The sequence below is a fragment of the Aphis gossypii genome, chromosome 1 (genome assembly GCF_020184175.1).
Source record: "Aphis gossypii isolate Hap1 chromosome 1, ASM2018417v2, whole genome shotgun sequence".
In the NCBI taxonomy this organism is placed as follows: Eukaryota; Metazoa; Arthropoda; class Insecta; order Hemiptera; family Aphididae; genus Aphis; species Aphis gossypii.
Genome location: NC_065530.1, coordinates 69,618,995 through 69,639,276, shown reverse-complemented (window position 1 = coordinate 69,639,276; position 20,282 = coordinate 69,618,995). Strand labels below are relative to the sequence as shown.

At 26.4% G+C, this 20,282-nt stretch overlaps 1 protein-coding gene across 1 annotated transcript in view; it reads left to right on the top strand.

The window, feature by feature from the left end:
* The window catches only part of LOC114131868 (amyloid-beta-like protein), an 88,702-nt gene extending 75,474 nt beyond the window's left edge, over nucleotides 1–13,228 (top strand). Inside the window, exons 2-11 of the mRNA XM_027997193.2 lie at nucleotides 2,705–2,890; nucleotides 3,219–3,345; nucleotides 8,172–8,387; nucleotides 8,952–9,673; nucleotides 9,809–9,999; nucleotides 10,067–10,224; nucleotides 10,287–10,579; nucleotides 11,523–11,666; nucleotides 11,752–11,865; nucleotides 11,980–13,228. Of these exons, the coding sequence (XP_027852994.1) occupies nucleotides 2,705–2,890; nucleotides 3,219–3,345; nucleotides 8,172–8,387; nucleotides 8,952–9,673; nucleotides 9,809–9,999; nucleotides 10,067–10,224; nucleotides 10,287–10,579; nucleotides 11,523–11,666; nucleotides 11,752–11,865 (2,151 nt within the window). The 3' untranslated portion in view covers nucleotides 11,980–13,228. The remainder of the gene's footprint in view (nucleotides 1–2,704; nucleotides 2,891–3,218; nucleotides 3,346–8,171; nucleotides 8,388–8,951; nucleotides 9,674–9,808; nucleotides 10,000–10,066; nucleotides 10,225–10,286; nucleotides 10,580–11,522; nucleotides 11,667–11,751; nucleotides 11,866–11,979) is intronic.
* Nucleotides 13,229–20,282: the final 7,054 nt, after the last annotated feature.

Sequence of the window (20,282 nt, the reverse complement as noted above, 5' to 3'; positions counted from 1 at the left end):
GTAGACTAGTAGACTCAACTATACAAAAAAATAGTGCAAAGAGACTTTAAATCTCTAGCAAGATCATTTAACACAAAGGGCATATAAGAAGAGTCATATCCTACAATCTCTCACCAATTGAAAAGTTTTAAACTGAAAATGTCCATCGATAAACCTTATAGAATGAATTTAAATTCAAGTACTAACTTATTATAATAACTATTTTTGAACCACCTATCATAAAGAAAACATATTAAATATAATATGTTATGAAATTTTTATAAATTATGATATTGCAATAAATACACCGAATTTTATTGTAGTGCTTCAATACCTAACTATTTACAAGTTTAAAATTACATCAAATCGATTATTAACATTAATATTCAGAGTGAGTATAAATCATACAATTACACAGTTTAACCGAATATAATATTCACCACAAGAACTCAAGTCCGTGACATAATCTACTTAATAATAATATTATAAAGCATCACGTTTGTGTATAATATATATATAAATATATATATATCCATGTTATTATTTATTAAATGCAACGATCACGTACACTAAAAGTGTCGTTATAATAGGAAGTTAATTTGTTTAAATTATATTCATGAATATTTGAATAAAAAAAATATATTTGTATCTAGCCTTGAGATTAAACAAAAAATAATAACTCTCACCGCAGATAAATGTCTATAATGTAACAAATAATGAAATTAAACCTTATATAATTAATTTCAATCCATCGACTAATATTAAAATGTGTGTCTTTCATGAGCATTAAGATATATATTTTCTGTACACAGAAATCTGGAAATATTAAATATTAAATCGTATATACAAATAACCACCTATGCACAAACTTATAGACTGTAAATTTAAATTTTAAATTGTTTTTTTGATAACTAAAAGCAGTAAAATGTTTGCTTAATTTGATCGTAATTGAAATTTTTAAAACGTAAAAGCTATATTATTATATTTTCTAACGATTTTCGTTCATTTTCATATGATATCGTGGTATTTTGCAGTTTTCCACGTACATTCGCTAATAATATAGTGCTACTGCAGATATAACTCATTTAATGGCCATAATATTATATCGTAAAATATTATTTGAGGCAAAGTGAATTCAAACATTTCGACTATCGATTTAATATCGGTAGCTTAGGTTCAACGTTATAAACGTGAGATTGTTTATTATTTTACCGCAAACGTTATTTTTTTTTAACGGACATGTAATAAACTATCGGTAAAGCATTGATTAACAAATACAATCAAATTTAATCATTGAAAACAATATGCATACAGTGTATATAATAGGTATAATAATATGCGAGTACACTGCAGATATTATAATTCTGAATTAAATACCCGTACTCGTAATCGTGATACACCAAACACAATAGATATTTCGTATAATAATATAATAATATTATAATAAAAATGCAATCAATGATAGGTATCGCCTATAAGTATACTATAGATAATTGGCGTTTAACATTGGGAAGGGTTACAATAAAATCAAAAAAAAATGGAATACATTAAACTTAAATCTGTAGGTATATAGTTAGTCGTTGAAAGATATTCAGCAACCATTCCTCCCTCTCGCCCTCTGTGGCACAAACACTACTCTCGGTATACACTGCCACTGAACTAATTGTGTATCAATTTTTACCAACAGTATACCTATATAATATTACTCTATTTGTCCAAATCCGATCGTATGAAACAGTTAGGCGTATACGTCGTATACTTTTATTGATTGCCCTGACATAATACTATACTGACCAGCATCGTCCTGGATTTCCAATTGGCGTATTTTACTTGTCGTCTGCCATCTTACAATAATATCTCATATCTGCCGTAGCTATACACGCCGCACGTCAAACCGCGCATATACTCCCGTCCTTGTACCTTTTCAAACTGTCGCATCTTTCGCTTGTCGTCTACCATTTCGTTATAATATTTCACGCATCCTCGCCATCTCTGTCGGCCGTTGACAATTTAAGCTCGTCGAGTGCATCATATTGCACCCCTCACGCCTCTACCCCTAACCCCTCCAATTCTTACACAATATATATCGCTCCTCCTGGTGTCGTTTTAAACCGTCACCCGGTCGTCTTACGCATGTCCGATTGCGCCGCCGCCCGCGGATACAATAGAATGTGATAATATACCACACACGAGAAACGAGTATAATACTTGACACCAAAGGTTTTCAAAGACAACGGTATAACACATATAGAATGCCTAATATATGCGTGTGTCACCGTGAAGGTAAACATGCATTTTAACCAATCGCAAATAATAATATAATATTAATATGGTAAATTGTAAGCGTTATATATTATTATGTAATTTCTTATGATTTTACACTGAAATCGAGTTATTTTGATTAACTCTCGATACTTTTATTCTCTACGAGAAATTAGAATCAAATTTTGTTTTTATCAATTATTTTATGAAATTAATATGAGATGGGCATTTATGTAACAAGCTTATTATAGGATGCCTTATTGGTTTTTCCTGTGCGAACACCTCGATCTACTTATTTTATTTTATAATACTGAATCATTTTAAATTGTACGCGTTATCAATTTATTAAGTATCGATAATATAATGTACCTATATAATATGGCAGTAGAAGATTTTTTAGTTAAATAATTTATTACCTTATAAAAATATAATACAACCAGATTTTTTATTTTTTGTTGTATAGGCCTTAGAAGCTGATGGACCGGCACCGGTACGCTTCGAACCTCAAGTCGCTGTGCTGTGCGATGCGAAATCAGATACCCCATACTATAGCCAGTACATGTCAGAGAATGGTCGGTGGACGTCTGACACGAAACGCAAGGTTGGATGCTTAAAGGAAAAAGTTGACATTTTGGATTACTGTAAAAAGGTGAGAATACGTTTTTATACTTTTTGTAAAACAAAAATTACTTATATATATTATATATTATTAATAATTATTGAGCTCGTACTAACAAGTAACGATATAATATAGTGATTTTTTTTATCATGATTAATGAATACTCACACCTAAAATAATTTGTGGTTTTTTTTTTTTATGTAATAGAATTAAAAGAAAAATTAAATCAATTAAATATTTTCTTTAGAACAATATTATAATAATTATAATAATTCATATAATATATGAACAAAAAGATAATACTTCAACATATAATGTTTAAAAAAAATTATCTAAAAGCATATTTACCGTGTTATAGGTTTACCCCAAGAACGACATTACCAACATAGTGGAATCCAGCCATTACGTAAAAATCGGTAACTGGTGTAAAATGGGATTCAACAAATGCAAGCACACGGACTGGGTGAAACCGTACAGATGTCTCGGTAAGTGTTCACGAAGGTTTATTTATCGCGAACCCTTCAACCGACACGAGATTAAACTGCTGCCGTTTTTGTTTGACCATAATTTCTCTCGTCTGTAAATCTCCCTTTAATACTGATCCTGCCCTCTTCCCACACTCATCGCTGCCGAGTCCGTCGATTTACAGTCTTTTATGGCTCTCGTTCCTTATTCCCGTGATTGATTAGCTCTCTCGCACCACCATTTCTTGTCTTGACTTACAATTACACCGAGTATTTGGACTTTGGAAGGCTTACTGATTGGCAGTACCTTTTCAAAAGCTTTTCTATGCTCAGAATGCTGAATTGAAAAAAAACCGAATCAGACGTTTTGTATTGGTAGTGAATGCAAAGACTATACCATTGCATTAACGAAAAAAATTGATTTTATTATGACATCTCAATTATCAGAAATATTGTTGGTTCTTATTGCTTTTATTTTTATTTTTACTTGGTTCTATTTAATATACTATTATTTGAAGTGACCCGCAATACTAGGTATAGCATTCCTTTATCTAAGCGCAGTGAGTAATAAGAAAAAATACAAATATCTTAATAATAAAACCTCATAGAACATTTTTTCTTTAATAGTAAAAAATATTAATTACACAATAATGGGAAAATACCAAATTGAGTTATTTCCAATACTATTATAAATAATAAAGTTCCACTAACTATGTATAGATACCTAATAGTGCCCTTAGCCTAAACTAGATTTAACAGTTTTTTAATATCTCGTTAACAATATAATGTATAATTATGTAAATAATAAAAATAATTATAATAATTATTTATGTATATCGTTTGCCAATATAAATGAACCATTTCAAACACTTTTTCTACATAAAAAGTGTTCACAAGAATAGATAATTAATCAAACAAAACATAACTAGATTAACTAAACTTTATAAATGTGACTACGATTTCAATAGAAATTAAATAATAAGCAGTTTCCTTATTTTAAATTGAATTAAAATTCGATTTTAGTATGGTTAAAATAAATAATAACACAATGTAAAAAGAATAACTAAGCCAAAGGTTCTAAATTCTAATAATATATTATTATGTTTTATTAGCATAAGTATTTATTTTTTTTAATATTGAATTCCTATATTAATATTTATGTGAAATATTTAAAATCAATGAACAGTGTTTTCATTAAGTATTAGGAATTCAAATTAATAACATAAAGTATTTTACCCAAGTTTTACGCAGCGGATATTATCTCCTCGTTTTTACGCTTAAACTGACGCAAAAGAGAGTACATATACCTATTTACCTACACCATCGTTGAAATTATAATTAAAAAACAATAGACTCTTAAGAGATTATCCAAGGCTTAAAAACTCGTCAATCGCCTGCTTGTACTACGCTCTAGAGACAATTATAATCTGGCACCGATATCTTTGTGCACTCAGCTCACGCAAATTGTTATATAGGTAGGTACACCAAGAGCTACCAAACGTTTCAATATTAATTTTATTACCTTTATTACCTAACTAACTAAGCAAAACAAGTTTTAATTTATCTTGTTTTTAAGTTACTGTACACATATATCTTTCTAATACGTGATTATAAAAAAATACATTTTGGAATAATAAAATTTATCATAATTTGTATCTAAACATTACAATATATTTTTTTAATCACAAATAAACATACAGATATGTAGATACTCAAACTATAAGTGCAAAACAAAATAAATAATCCTCTTTTTTCTATAACTACGTTAGGTATCCTAATTAAAACATTTCAAGCAAATGACAACTATAACAAAAACAGTTAAAATTTAATCCATATAGTTCAACAAATTTTAAACTTCTTTTTAAAACTTTTAAATATTACCAGAATTACACAAAAATGATTAAAATATGTTTTGATACATCTAAAAGATAGATGCCCATGAAGGCGTCACCTAAATTTTCACAAAATAGAAAAAAAATAAAATCAATGGGAAAATCATTCAACAAATTTGACTGTTAATTTTAATGAAACTATTAGGTACTAATAAAGTAGTAGACGAAACTGCGTGTAATAAATCCCTAGAAAGTTCCGAGGAATTATTAGCTGAAAATGAAATATTTAAATATGCTACTAATAAAATATATCTTAAATTAATAATGTAGAATATAAAGAGATTGAAAAAAATACTGAAAATAAATCATAGGTTACTAGAGGTAAAGAAATATTCATAATTGATTTTAATAGTTCCTTTTCTTGGCCACCAATTACTGATAAAATTAGTACATAATTAATTAATTATGGTCCCGAATAAGAGAAAAAACACAGGTTTTAATTTTTCTGAAAATAAAATTGATAAATGACGTTTTCTACACAATTGGTTTACTACAATCCTTTCAAATAGTGAAAAAAATTAGCGTTCTTGGCTAATGCATAGCAATAAAACTAAATATTTATACTATTTTCCATATGTATTTCATGCTAATAAGCCAACTACTTCACTAGAAAATATTCATCTGAATATTTGATACTTAATAACTGGATTTAATAATTTGAAAAAACTAAATCTAAAAATATCTGAACGTAAGAATAGCAACAAACACCTTAGGAATATGTTTAAATTGAAAAAAATAATAAAAATAATTGAATTGTTAATAGAATCAATTGACTGTGTGTTGAAAATTTTAATTAAAAATTAAAAGAATAAATGAAAATATATTTTAAAAAATTTTAATACACTGTGTTTAATTTTTAAACATAAACAATTTAGGTTTAAAAGGGTCAATAATGAAATTTAATATTGGAAGCCTAACTGTGGAATATTCTTAAGTTTAATGATTTTATTTCATCAAGCCATTTTAAATATCATGATCAAACTACATATTTATCAAATAAAATTAAAAAATTAATTTATTAAATTGACTGGTTTTAAAAGTAAGAAAAAAAAACCAATTTTAAAATTAAAAAAAACAAAATATATTAATTTTACTCCGGATATTTTCCATAAAGATCAACAACATCATAACAATCAAAGATAGCTTTCTTAATTTTAACTTCTATTTTTTGCTTAATATAATATATTAAACCATTTACTAATACATAATTTACATTTAATTTATAGTGATATCTTTGCAAAAAAATTAAAAAATTAATAATAAAATATCAATACAATACGATAACAACAAAATTATTAAATTATAAATTAATGGTAATAGGAGGGGAATATTTATATAATCTTAGATATAATCTTGCCTGATATAATATAATTTAACCACTCACTATCTAGCCTTTGAGAGACTTCATGCACACTCCATAACGAAAACACTCAAGTAGAGCTACCTATATAAAAACTAAAATCATCCATTAAAAATTATAGGTGTACCTAAACGTCAACTCTTATATCGAGTGTTATATATTTTATAATTTATATCAAGATGTTGTGTAATACAAAAAGAAAGAAAAAAGAACATTCTGTCTTGTAGATTACTTCTTCAGTGTTCATTATTATTAAGATGATTACAGCAGGCCGTTTATATTTTAAAACAGTTTTACGAAAAATACTCTTTGATCTTTCAAATTAACCCAATGGCTAATTTTAGCATTAGTAAAGGAACTATTGTCCTCTTTAATTTCAATCTGTACTTAATAGAATATTTTATTTACTTAACTAATATTATATGTAGTCGTTTGCAATTATTGCGGATTTTTACTAACAAATTTAATTATCCTTCGGAAAATGATTGCATATTATTACTTATTAAAATAATTAAAAAAAAAGGTCATTAGTTATAATTTTATAAGTTACTTTTTTTCTTTTATTTTATCAATTAAACCTCTTAAGGAAGACGTATCCCGAGGGATTCTGTTTCCAATTTATAAGTGACCTACTTAGTGCCATATTTTGTTGTAGTAATTCCTACATAATATATTGTATTATGACTTAATGTGATTATGGACATTGTACCCTTTTGTACTTATATAGGACTCATTTACATTTTTATATTTGCCGGTTCATTCTATTATAGATTGAAATCGCTTTTTTATAAAAATATAAAATTGACTACTTCATTTGATCCTTTACTCTTGTAAATTAATAAAATTGTTTATAACAGAGTAAACCAATATTTATTTTTATTAGAAATCTGATAAAATACACTTGTGCTAGTGTGGTAGTTGAGTTTTCGTACACAAACAGTTAGAATTATTTTCTATACTTATCTGTGGGTTAACAAATAAATATATTTTTTGGTAAAAATATTTATTTTACTTATTAGTTATAAAAAATCTAAATTTTATAACACAATATATATTTTATGTAGGTATTATGTTTTCATAATCCACTAATAAACGTAATTTAATTAAATTAAGTATTACACCATTGTTATGCTTACGATACAATATATTAATATATTATAATACATTTTTAGTTTTATTTTAATTTTAACACAGATATTTAACTATATATTTCAAATTTTTCTGTTTAAACATTAATCGTATTAAACTGTTTAACATTAATTTGTTTTAAACTTGATTGGTTTATAACCAAACCTGAAACCAGAAAATATAACATTACTTTGATGTAATTATATATTTTGTATCTTTAGGCGTAATGATTTCACCAACTGCAACTTACTAGTATTAAATAAACAACTTAACCACCTTGGTAAATTGAATACATGAATTCCCTTAATGTTTGTAGATAATTTGTTCTACAGTGTTCTATTATAGGGGTAACTACAAAGTTAGTTGTTTGTTCATTATTTGCGTTAATCCTGAAATTATAAACATGCCAAAAAAGTAAATAAATGCTTAACTATCACGTAAACTGAATATAATGTTAACATTTACAGAAGGGCAATTCCAAAGTGACGCTCTCTTGGTTCCCGAGAATTGTATATTCGATCACGTGCATAATCAGAGCAAATGCTGGCCTTTTGATCGCTGGAACCAGACTGCAAGTCAAGCTTGTCAGGATCGTGACCACAACCTAAGAAGTTTCGCCATGTTGCTCCCTTGTGGCATATCGTTGTTTTCCGGTGTAGAGTTTGTCTGCTGTCCATATAAAGGTAAACATTTTATCACACAAAAACTTGCAAAAAATATATCATGCATACAAAGATTATTATTATAACTTGAACATTCTCATATTAATATGAAAATAAGTTTTTTGGGATGTATTATTAATATACTATATATTATCCATGTAGGTTGTGATATTGATTATTACAAAAACAAAATTTAAGGTTATCAAGCTATAATTTAAAAAAAAAATCGCCTTGAAAATAATTATTCATACCTAACATAATATACAATATTCAGTATTCACCTAAATATAAATATAAAAATATTTTTCAAAATTAAAAACTATTATTTAGTAATAAGTATTTTTTAAACCAAATTGCCAAATTATCAATAAATATTAAATACTACAGTTAATTTTATGAGTACAACATAATCACATAAAATGTATAGCTTAGGCAACATGTATTGATAGTGATTCTAAAATTAAAGTAAATTATACCCATCAAATTATAATAAATAATTATTAATTATTTTACTACTATTAACCAATAAAAATTATTAGATTTAATTACTATTTATTGATTATTTCATGATTCCTGAAAATATAGATACAATTCAATTGAAGAAAACGTCTCCTGTAGCTGCTGATAGTCTTCTACCTTCAAATCGATTTGACATAGAAGAAGACATTGATGACAATGATGATGATGAAGATGATGATGACGAAACAAATGACGAAGAAGATGATGACGATGATTATGATAACTACGATGACATACCGCCATCTCGCATGTCCTCAACTTCGACCTCAACTGCAGCACCAACCACCACTACCTCCACAACCACGATGACGACAACCACAAGGAAAGCAACTACAACTACAACAACTGCACCACCACCACCTCCTCCACCACCATCTACTCCCGAAAGCTCTCACACTACACCATCCAACCCTATCAGGAACTTGCCGACCCCAGACACATATTTCACACATTTCGATCCTAGAGACGAGCATAAATTGTACAAAGAAGCACTAAACCGATTAGAAGAATTGCATCGCGAAAAGGTGACCAAAGTTATGAAAGATTGGTCTGATTTGGAAGAACGGTACCAAGAAATGCGTTCCAAGGACCCACACATGGCTGAAGAATTCAAACAACGAATGACACTCCGATTCCAACAGACCGTTCAATCTCTGGAAGAAGAAGGCTCAGCGGAAAAACACCAACTGTTCGCTATGCATCAGCAAAGAGTGAACGCTCATATTAATCATAGAAAGAAGGAAGCCATGAACTGCTACGTTTTTGCTCTCAATGAAAATCCTCCAAATGTAAGTATTAAATCATTTAATCAAACGTAATATTATTTATGTAGATGAAATTATTGTTTATGTCGAACAGGTCATTATTATTTATAAAAAGTAATAAGTACTAATACAACCAATGCCTTTTATACTAAATTTTAGACACACAAAGTACAGAAATGTCTTCAGAAACTTCTCAGATCATTGCACAAGGACCGTCACCACACAATAGCGCATTACCGACACTTACTCGCGTCTAGTATTGAATTGGCGGAACGTGAAAAATCAGTTACGTTGGAACATTTGGTAGACATTGATCATATGGTCAACCAATCGCTGCAAATGCTTTACAGGTACTCATGCATAGGAGAATATTGTATCAAAAAATTACATTAAAAATGCATATTTCACTTTGTATAGATATCCAACGCTGTCACGCAAGATTTCACAATTGATGTCGGACTACATCCAAGCGCTCAGGAGCAAAGATGATACTCCAGGTTCTCTGTTGGCCATGACCCGAGATGCCGAAGCTAGTATATTGGATAAATATAAGGAAGAAATTTCAACACAAGATGGTACTTAAAAGCTTATTGTCGATTAACAATTTTTCTAACATTTTAATGTGATTGTTGTATAGAAAAATCTCGTACAAGATATCCGATAGAGATGAAACGTAAACAACCACATGAAATGGTTGAATCAAAGGAGGCCAAGCTTCAAGTTGAAACAGCCGCTGAGTTTGATGCTAATGAAAATACTGAATCCCAACCACACCCAGGTCAACAGCTACAAGCTCAACAACAACCCTCAGCGATCAAACCTGACCAAAACGCCGCCACCGCTCCAGTCGCTGCCGTACAACACCATGACCACGAATCCGAACCAAAAATCTCTCATGCCCAAGTGCATGATATAAGTCATGGAGAACCGGTAATTTTGACAAATAATTATAATTTGTAACTGTAGAAAATCCTCTTAACAGTAACGTACCTTAGAGATGGCCACATGGGAATTCCTCTCCTCGTCAGGGATCTTTTTATGTAATGAATGTCAAATGTTATTAATTATTATTATGTTTCATAATAGTATAATACTTAATATTATTTTTGATTCATTCCTATAAATTGTTCATTCCTCAAAATAAAATCGTAAGATTTTTTTGTTAATCTAAAATGAAAAAGTTTAAATATTTACCATGCATGATAATTTTCTATAAATGATATTATTTTCCAAAATCGTCCGCTCTTTTTGAGCTATTTAATTATTTTTAGAAGTTTTTTCAATTTTATTAATAAAATTTTTGATTTCAGGATGAAAAGCATATTAATTTAATATAAATTTCCCCTAAAAATTAAAAAATATCAATAATGTACACCTCATGTCTTTATCACATTTTTTTAAATATTTGAAGTGCGAATTTCATAAAGATTTTTATATCATTTTCTATTTTAAGATTAATAACATTTTAAACTTAAATTCTCAAGCCTTGAAAGTTTAACACAAGATTCCTATAAATTTTTTCATGTTAGATTTATAATTATAATTTTTTTTAATATATGCGATATTTTTGACAAAAAATCATCCTACTATTATATAAATATTAATTAAAACAGTTATTATTAATTCTTAGATTTTTCTTCTTACAGTTCCATCTCTGCTCAAAACCTTTTTTCGTATGAAATAATTTATTATTGAACTATAGCTAAATACATCTATTACTTCAAACTTACTATACAGTAGAACTACTTTCTCGGTTTATTTTATACATAATTTATCAAATTAGAATATTGTATTAACTTAAAAACAAAATACCCACTGCATTTTAATACGTATTGAATAATCTAATTCTTTCCGATTCACTCACTATTTGCAGACATTCTTCACCAGGAAGAACTTCCACCATGATTCAAGAAACGTTCATCTAACTTTGGCATTTGCCGGATTGTCATTAATAGCCGCTATCTGTGTCGGAGTAGCCGTGATCCGCAGAAGAAACGCAAGATTGCCACAAAATCAAGTAACTTTATCGTCCTGCTTTTGTTAAATCTTTTTCTCTTAAAATTATTATACAATCCCAACCTTTTTTTTTGTCTATTCTTTAGGGATTTATTGAAGTCGATCAAGGTATATCTCAAGAGGAACGTCATGTAGCCAATATGCAGATAAATGGATACGAAAACCCAACCTATAAATATTTTGAAGTCAAAGATCAATAAGTGAGTATAAAGTTTAATATAATTTGACCTTTGTTAATTCAACATATAAGATAATGACGTCAACATGTTTTGTTTAATTTTACCATAAATATAATTTTTATTTTTTATTTTCAGAAATAAAACTATAGCCCACATAGCGAGATACGTACTTAAGGAGACGATTTTAACCATCCAGCAGCGTTTTTAACCATTTATCTATATGCATAAGTATTTACATAAATATGGATGTACGTGATGCATATAGGAACATATTATTAATATATATATATTATGTATCTATATAATATATAGTTATATATTTATAAATATATATATATATATATATATATAGGTCTGATTAATTACAAAATTAACGTCGTTTTATGCATAGATGTAGGAAGGACCATAATAAACTTCTAGACAAAAGTGCCATTTTATTTTCAATTCATTTAAAAACAATAATAACATATCCATTATTTTATGAACAATTTTAACGAAATTGCCTAATGCATTGTTCTAGTCAAAACATGCTTATTTTTCATTAGTCATGTCGGACATTCATATTATACACAATATTTTGAAAACATTTAAATAATAATAATATTCAAAACATGTACATTGTAATTATCTTTTAACCTTTGTCTAGCGCTTTTTTTTAACTATGTAGTACCATCAGCATTATTAAGTTAGATATATTTATAATTAGATATTTGAATTATAATAATTATTATGATACAATACGATAATTTAAAAAAAAAAAATAACATTTAGATAAATAGTATACACATTTTCTTTTTTAAGTACCTATATTATTATTATTATTATTCATATTATTTTATTTTTAATAATGACAATAAAATAACAATAGACATAAAATAATAGTGAAAAAACAATATAAAAGAACAAATAATGGTTATAATTATTTACCTACAACTTCCAATATTATATTGTACGTCTCGCTTGTTATTAAATTCTGATTATTTTAGTTAGTTTTTTTTTATTTCATACTCTTAATTAAGATTACTTTTTTAATTGTTAAAAGACACTACCTATTAGGACAATTAAGATTTCTCATTTTTATTATCATATTTTTTTTCGTCATCACTCTATTATATACAAATATATACCTAGTAAGATATATTATATTATAGGTAGGTATATTATTTAAGCATTTAGAAAGTATACTATTATAATTTATATTATTTTTGTGTAAATTTAAGAATAAAATGGAACAAAACGTATGTTTTTGAATCTGATATAACTTAAAATAATAATAATAACTAAGTGTTTTTCCAAAATGTTATCATTACCTACCTAAAAATGTATGTATAACTAATTTATTTATAAAAATAAAATTGTATACATTAAAAGAAATGGTTGATTACATTGTCTATTTATTTATTTATCAGTACTTCTTTCATCAATTTTTCCTAATGTATAATAATTCCTATTGTATTTCTAAAACCATAAAATGGATTATTATTTAATAAAATTTTAAACAACAAGTGACTGACTGTTATATTAAAATTTATAAAATTCATTTTTTGAAACTTCATTTTGGATAGGTACCTATTGTTAGTTCTCAGTACCTAGATAACGAATTTGTCAATGTTGTCAATATAAATTACTTATTTTTAATTTAAACTCAATCATTCCACTTAATAGTTTGTTGATTCTCATTCGTATATACCAAATAATAAATGATAATATTTATAAATTGTTTAGGTTTTAAGAACCTGAATCATGATATTATAGTATAAACTATAAATTAAATTTGGTCCGTTTTAAAATGATCAAATTTTAGCTGACCTATTATATTATTAAAAATAAATTATTTCAAATCTCCTTATGCATGTTTACAAGTAACAAAGAAAGGATTGATAGTATGAAACTATGAAAATCAATAAATTATTTATAAATAAGGCCTAGATTTCAATGCAAAATTTATTATTTTTGGAGTTCTCTAAAGCAAAGCAAAAAAAATATACATATTTTGTTTCATGTAACAGATACCTATAATATGTACTTCTAAAGCAAAACCTTTATTTAAGCATTTTTAGCATTTTTAAATCATTTTATTAATTTTTAATGCATGTATTAACGAATTCGATAAGATTTTAGTATACATTAGAAAATTTAAAATATTACATCGAAAAATATTGATTCCATAGCATAATGATTAAATATGGGACATTTAAATCCAAGTCCTATTTATAAATTTATGGTACCTCCTAATCCCAAACTCTTATTTACTAAATTTTTGCAGTTCTAAAATACAATATAAACAAAAACAATTATAATTTAAATGTATAATATAATATAACCTCCTCCCCTAATTTTTGACTATAGATTTGGGTGATCTTGTTAAGCGAAACCTATCTTTGTTTTCGATAGAGTATGATTATTTGTTTGATTTAATTTTTATAATGGTAAAGATTTTTTTATTGGCATAATGTGTGCAATTTTGTAAAGTATTGTATAGTGTAATATGCAGATCGACGATTTTACGTTTGTACTGTAATATATTACAGTTGATACAGTTGATATAATTATTTAGTTACCAATTATTACTTAAATATCATATTCGTCAGGTAGATATTACAAATTAATAAAGGTAGTTGACATAAGATAATCTTGGATAAAACGTGCTTACATTTTGCGATATTCGTGACTTAATTATAAAAAAAAATAATCAATTATCGTAAAAACTATAGGTACCTATATAATATATATTTTGAGATTTTTAATTAAATTAACTTGGAAAGTGAATACTGTTTAATATGTAAGTATAGAAATGTATGTTATAAAAAAAAAACTATGCACTTTATTGTCTGGAAATTTAGACAAAATTTAAAGCATATAATGGCTAATGACCATTGGCCACAAGCTACTATACGAATCAGCTGTCAGTTAGTGCACTATTACAAGAGAATTGAGTTTACTTTGATATACAATAATTAATTACATAAAATATATTATTAAAATCATTTGTACAGTTTTATAAATGGTGTGTAACAAAATTGATGAAAATCGCGTAAGAATAAATATTATATTATTCCCACCATTTTTGTCACACAAAATTTTAAAGACCCTGCTTTAATGAAATGTTTAAGTCTTAATTAATATAATTTACATATATTTTATTATTTTTAAAAATGTTTAAATTTGGTGGAAAAACCTATTCAAACATAACATTAGCTATTAAATTTCACTAATAGTTGCTCACTAGAGGACTGAGTGGGCATTCTCCAATTTTCCTATATTGATTGGTACCTACAATTTTTTAATCGTTTAACAGAGTTTTATGCATAATTTATTTTGAATTTATTTCTAAAAATATTCACTTTAGTCACTTCTATGTAATACTATAATGTATAGTAATTTCTATTGGTGGTATTATCTAAGGGTGGTATAAAATAATTTTATAAGTAGGTCAATATCAGTGATGTAGTAGCATAGAGTAATAATATATACATTACTCTATGTGTATTAGTGTATAGGTGATAGCAAAGGAACCATGGAATGGACGATAAAAACACCATATCTACCTGGAAAAATCTCGTGGATTTTTTTCAGCAATACACTGGGCATAATAATAATTAAAATTTAAAAATTTTTAAACTTGAGTTGCAATTAAATTTTAAAACGAATTATATTAGGTAAGTATTATAAAAAATATTAACAGTAAAACCAAACAAATGATAATTTATTTTAAATTGAGTATTTTTTATTGATATTTTCATTTCATCCACAAAATGGACTTATTATAAAATCACGAGACTTTCATTTAACTGATCAATAAAATATATCTCGCATGATAATTATTTATCTTGTATGTGCATTGTGCATTGCGAATATGAGAATGTAGGAACGTTTATTAAGATGAATAATCTTTGAAAAAATGTCCAAACACGAATATAGCCAAAATAAAGGTTGCATATTAATTACATCCAAGGACAATAATTCCTTTCGAATTGAGTTCTGATTATTATTTTTTGGTTAACAAGTATTGAGTCCTGATTTTTTTTTATTATTATTTTTACAAAATAGTTTAAAATACCAATTGCGTCTCATAAATTATACTAACTAAACAATATTTTTCTACCTATTTTTATAAAAACGATAAAAGTTTTATTGTTAACATAAATAATAAATAAAATATAAATGTATAATTATAGTTACTGTATTAACTATATTCACTTAAATGCAAAAGCTGAAAAGGGTCACAAAATTGAAAATACTACAGGTTTGTCGTACATATAAACGTCATGTAAACGTCATGTAAGAAAACTAACTATAACTAAGTAACTAACTATATAACTTAACTAACCATAATATTAAAACATTCCATTTTTATTAGATGATTAGCATAAGCGGATAATTGATCAAATTTGTGAGGGAGGCTTAACATGTTTGTCTTATCCATGTAAAAACATATTTTTAGACTCTTCAACCGTCTAAAGTGGCTTGATTATGTTTCAAGGAGGCTAAAGCCCCCTAAGTCTCTCCCCAATATCCACCTGCTTAGTGTTTTACATTGGAATTATAGGTCACTCATTGTTTATTTTAAGATTCTGATCCAGTTTCGTAAAAATTTACTGATATCTACGATGATGGTATACTTACCCTAAAAAGAAAATATATATATATTTTTTTTTTTGAGAATTTTTTATAATACCACTAAAGAATACAATAATTTGGTAATAACTACAAACTGTAATGCTGTACTTATAATGTAACAATTTTGATTACTATTTTTGTACTTAAAAATGTTTGAAATAAAAACCATATTTTGTTAGAGATTATTTGTTAAAATATTGCTGTACCTATAGTATTATTAAATCATTCCGATGGATAATGAACTTTTTGGAGTATTCTTAAAATTATTTTTATTTAATATTAAAAAAATTGTAAATTATTACCAAAAGCTTAACCTTAAAGAATATTTAAAAATTAGAATTTTTCTTAATTTACAAATATTATGAGAAAAGTTTTCATTCTTATATTTATCGTTATTATTTAACAACATTTTAGATTTTGAACGACGTGATGAATGTATTGATTCTATAATTATATGTGTTTTATATTTTATTTTTCGAAATAATGCTTCTATTTAAAACTTCAAGGATGGTTTCTGGTGACAAATTGAATATCCTTGATGTAATATAGTGTAGGTCAAAAGTAAAACGTTTCCAACACATTTCAAAAGTGTCGGAAAAACCACAACAAAATAACTAAAAACAGACATTTTTACGTAAAACTAGAAAACTAGTGTTCGACAAAATCGATTTTTTTATATTGCTGTAACTCAACAATGAATCACTGTACCTAAATACTTAAAAATCTCACCAAATGTTTATACTAGCGTAAGGTGACCATACGTCTTATTTTAAACAGGATTGACCCATTTTTCGTAGTATTTGTGATAATATATTTAAGTATTATATATTGTTTCATATTTTGGCAATCAATATATTTTTTACTCATTGCAAAAATGTGTCCGATTTTTTTTTAATACAGTCTAATAATTAACGTTATCTATACACGGTTACATTTTAAAAATATTCAAAATATATTATATAGAGCTATTTATAGATAACTGAAATTTTCGATTTTTCTAAGTATTTTTTTTTAAGTGTGCAAAATATTTCGGATGCCTAAATAAACTTGAAAATTGTATATAAGTATTCTTATAAGTTGTTCTTATTGTAGTTATTAAAAAAAAAAATCAAAAAATCATAAGTCATGATTTTTTTATAAGCGTTTATAGTTCAAATTTTTACGATTTATGTCAAATTTGCCAACATTTATACTTAAGTAATTTTGTAGTTGAAAATTCATAAAATTCTTTATATTTATACCTAAGGTTAAAAAATACAACACTAAGTTTTCCTTCAAATAAATGTAGAGAAAACTCGAAACCTCATTATAGGAAAAATGTTTTAAGCGTTGGAATTTTAAATTTTTACAAAATTGCGTAACGAAAACGATTTATCCTCCTCAGTCCTCAAACAATTTTCAATATTTGTATTATTTAAAAAGTATAAGTCCGCTTTAGATAGGCATTTTCTTAATATAATTTAATTTTCAAAATATTTCACTTATTTTAAGGCTATTTATAGGCATTTGAAATATTCGTGTTTGTTTAGTTTTTTTTTTTTTTTATAAATATCAATAAAAAATTTTTAGCTAAGTCAAAATACCTGAAAATTGAATTCAAAGTTTCTCATAAGTTAGTCTTATAGTGATTCAAAAATTATAAGAATACATATGTACAATTTTTTTTTATTAGCGTTTGAAGTTCAAATATTGACAAAAATTCATTAAAATCATGAATATTTGCAAATTATTTTATAGTTATAATTCATAAAATTTTTTGTATAAGTAGCTAATAGTTGAAAAATTAATACAAGAATTTCCATAAGTTTGGCTTTCAATAATTATAAAAGAAATTATATTTTGGGGTATTCAGGTCATTAAAACAAAAATCACCTTTTTTACCACCCACTCGAAAATATATCCTAGGCTGACAAATCATTTACTCCGTTCAGAATCGTTTTTCGTATACAATGATACCTATCATTAGACTCAAATTTACTACCTACGTCAATTTATTATAATGACCTTATACAAACAGAGCGACGAGCGTTACTCACCCGACCACCCATTTTTTTACTTTGTATTCTTTAAATTGAAATATATACCATCAACAACTATTAATCGAGATTTAATACATTGAACATTCTTAAAAGAGTAGATAATTACTGTATAAACATTAATGAACATAATATTATACAAAGCGATCTTATGAAAAAACTGTTTTATATTATTATTTATCTTTTGACAGAGAAGCGTCATAAAAAGATAATAGCCAAACGAGAAAAAGTCGAACTACAAAACAGTGGCTGGTAAATGTTTTACGGCAAGGATTTGACCTAATTACTTAATAGGTGCCTATCAATAAATATACCAGTGGTCAGTGGACCGACTATAAGATCGATAATTATGTAGGTACCTACCTGAAAATCGGTGGAAATTACATTCGCTACCCAAGACTATTAAGTATACTATACAGTATATAAATAACTAATAAGTCATCAGAAAAATAGATTACTTTATTGGAACTATAAATCCAAAATCTTTAAGACAAATCTCTTTAGGACAAATTTAACTTTTTTCCATAGTTAAACCTACAAAAAGTTTCCTTAAAATTTATGTGATCAATTTACAATTCATTATTTTAAGAAAAATGTTTAATTTCTAATCATCTTTAGATATCCATACAACTAATAAATTGTCTTACTATAAACAATCTAATATTATAGTAGGTACTATTCTTTTTACATACCTAGTAAATTCATAATTTTATTTTAATTTTTGCTATACAAATATAGGTAGATCGTCTATTGTATAGTTAAATTCAATGAGTTATGCAGCATAATTATTTTTCACAATTTATTACATAAATTATTATTTATTATCCTATTATATTATTATATTAATATATTCACGCTAAGAGGTGCCTACCACTAAATATTTCAGTTCGATGACCTTTGTATTGAAATGGGGTTTTCGCTGAACGAAAGAAAGTACTTAAATATACATTTTCAGATGAATTTCAAATTTTTAACACTTGATACGCGCATGCGTGATTAACTTACTTTTTTTAAAATGGCAACACCTGCAATTTTTTACAGATTCGGAAAGAGTATTTTTTTCTAAACAATTTTTGCATAAAAAGCTTTTTAAATTACAAAATTAACAAATGAAATTTAAATTTAATATTTATGAATAATTCGTTTTTGACAAAATTTTAACTAAATTCAAATTATTGTTTATTGAAAATCGAAATAATATCTCCCATATTGTTAAATACCTGTTTGCACACTCAGATAAGATATTATTAAGTAATAATAAATTTAACTTAGTTTAAATTTCGTCAAAAACAAATTATTCGTAAATATTAAATTAAAGTTCATATGCCAATTTTGTAACTAAAAAAAAAACTTTTTATGAAAGTATTGTTTACAAAAAATACTCAATTATCCAAATCGACCGAATCTGTAAAAAATAATTGGTATTACCATTTATAAAAAAGTAAGTTATACGCGCATGCGCGTATCGAAAGTGTTGAAAATTTGTAATTTATCTGAAAATGTGTACTTAAATACTATGTTTCTTTAATCTAAACCCCATTTTAATACAAGGTCATCAAACTGAAGTATTTAGTGGTACCTATTGGCGTGAACAGTGAACACACGACTGCATATTGCTATTTTTGTAGAAAAAAAAAATAATAATTAAATCAAAATAAATACACACTTTTTAGTAGTACTTACTTAAATTGGCGAAATCTATAAATCTATCTCTGCTTTTTTTCGACTTGCATTCTTCCTAAATATACAGTTCCAGAGTCTGGAGATAGTGAATCCAAAATC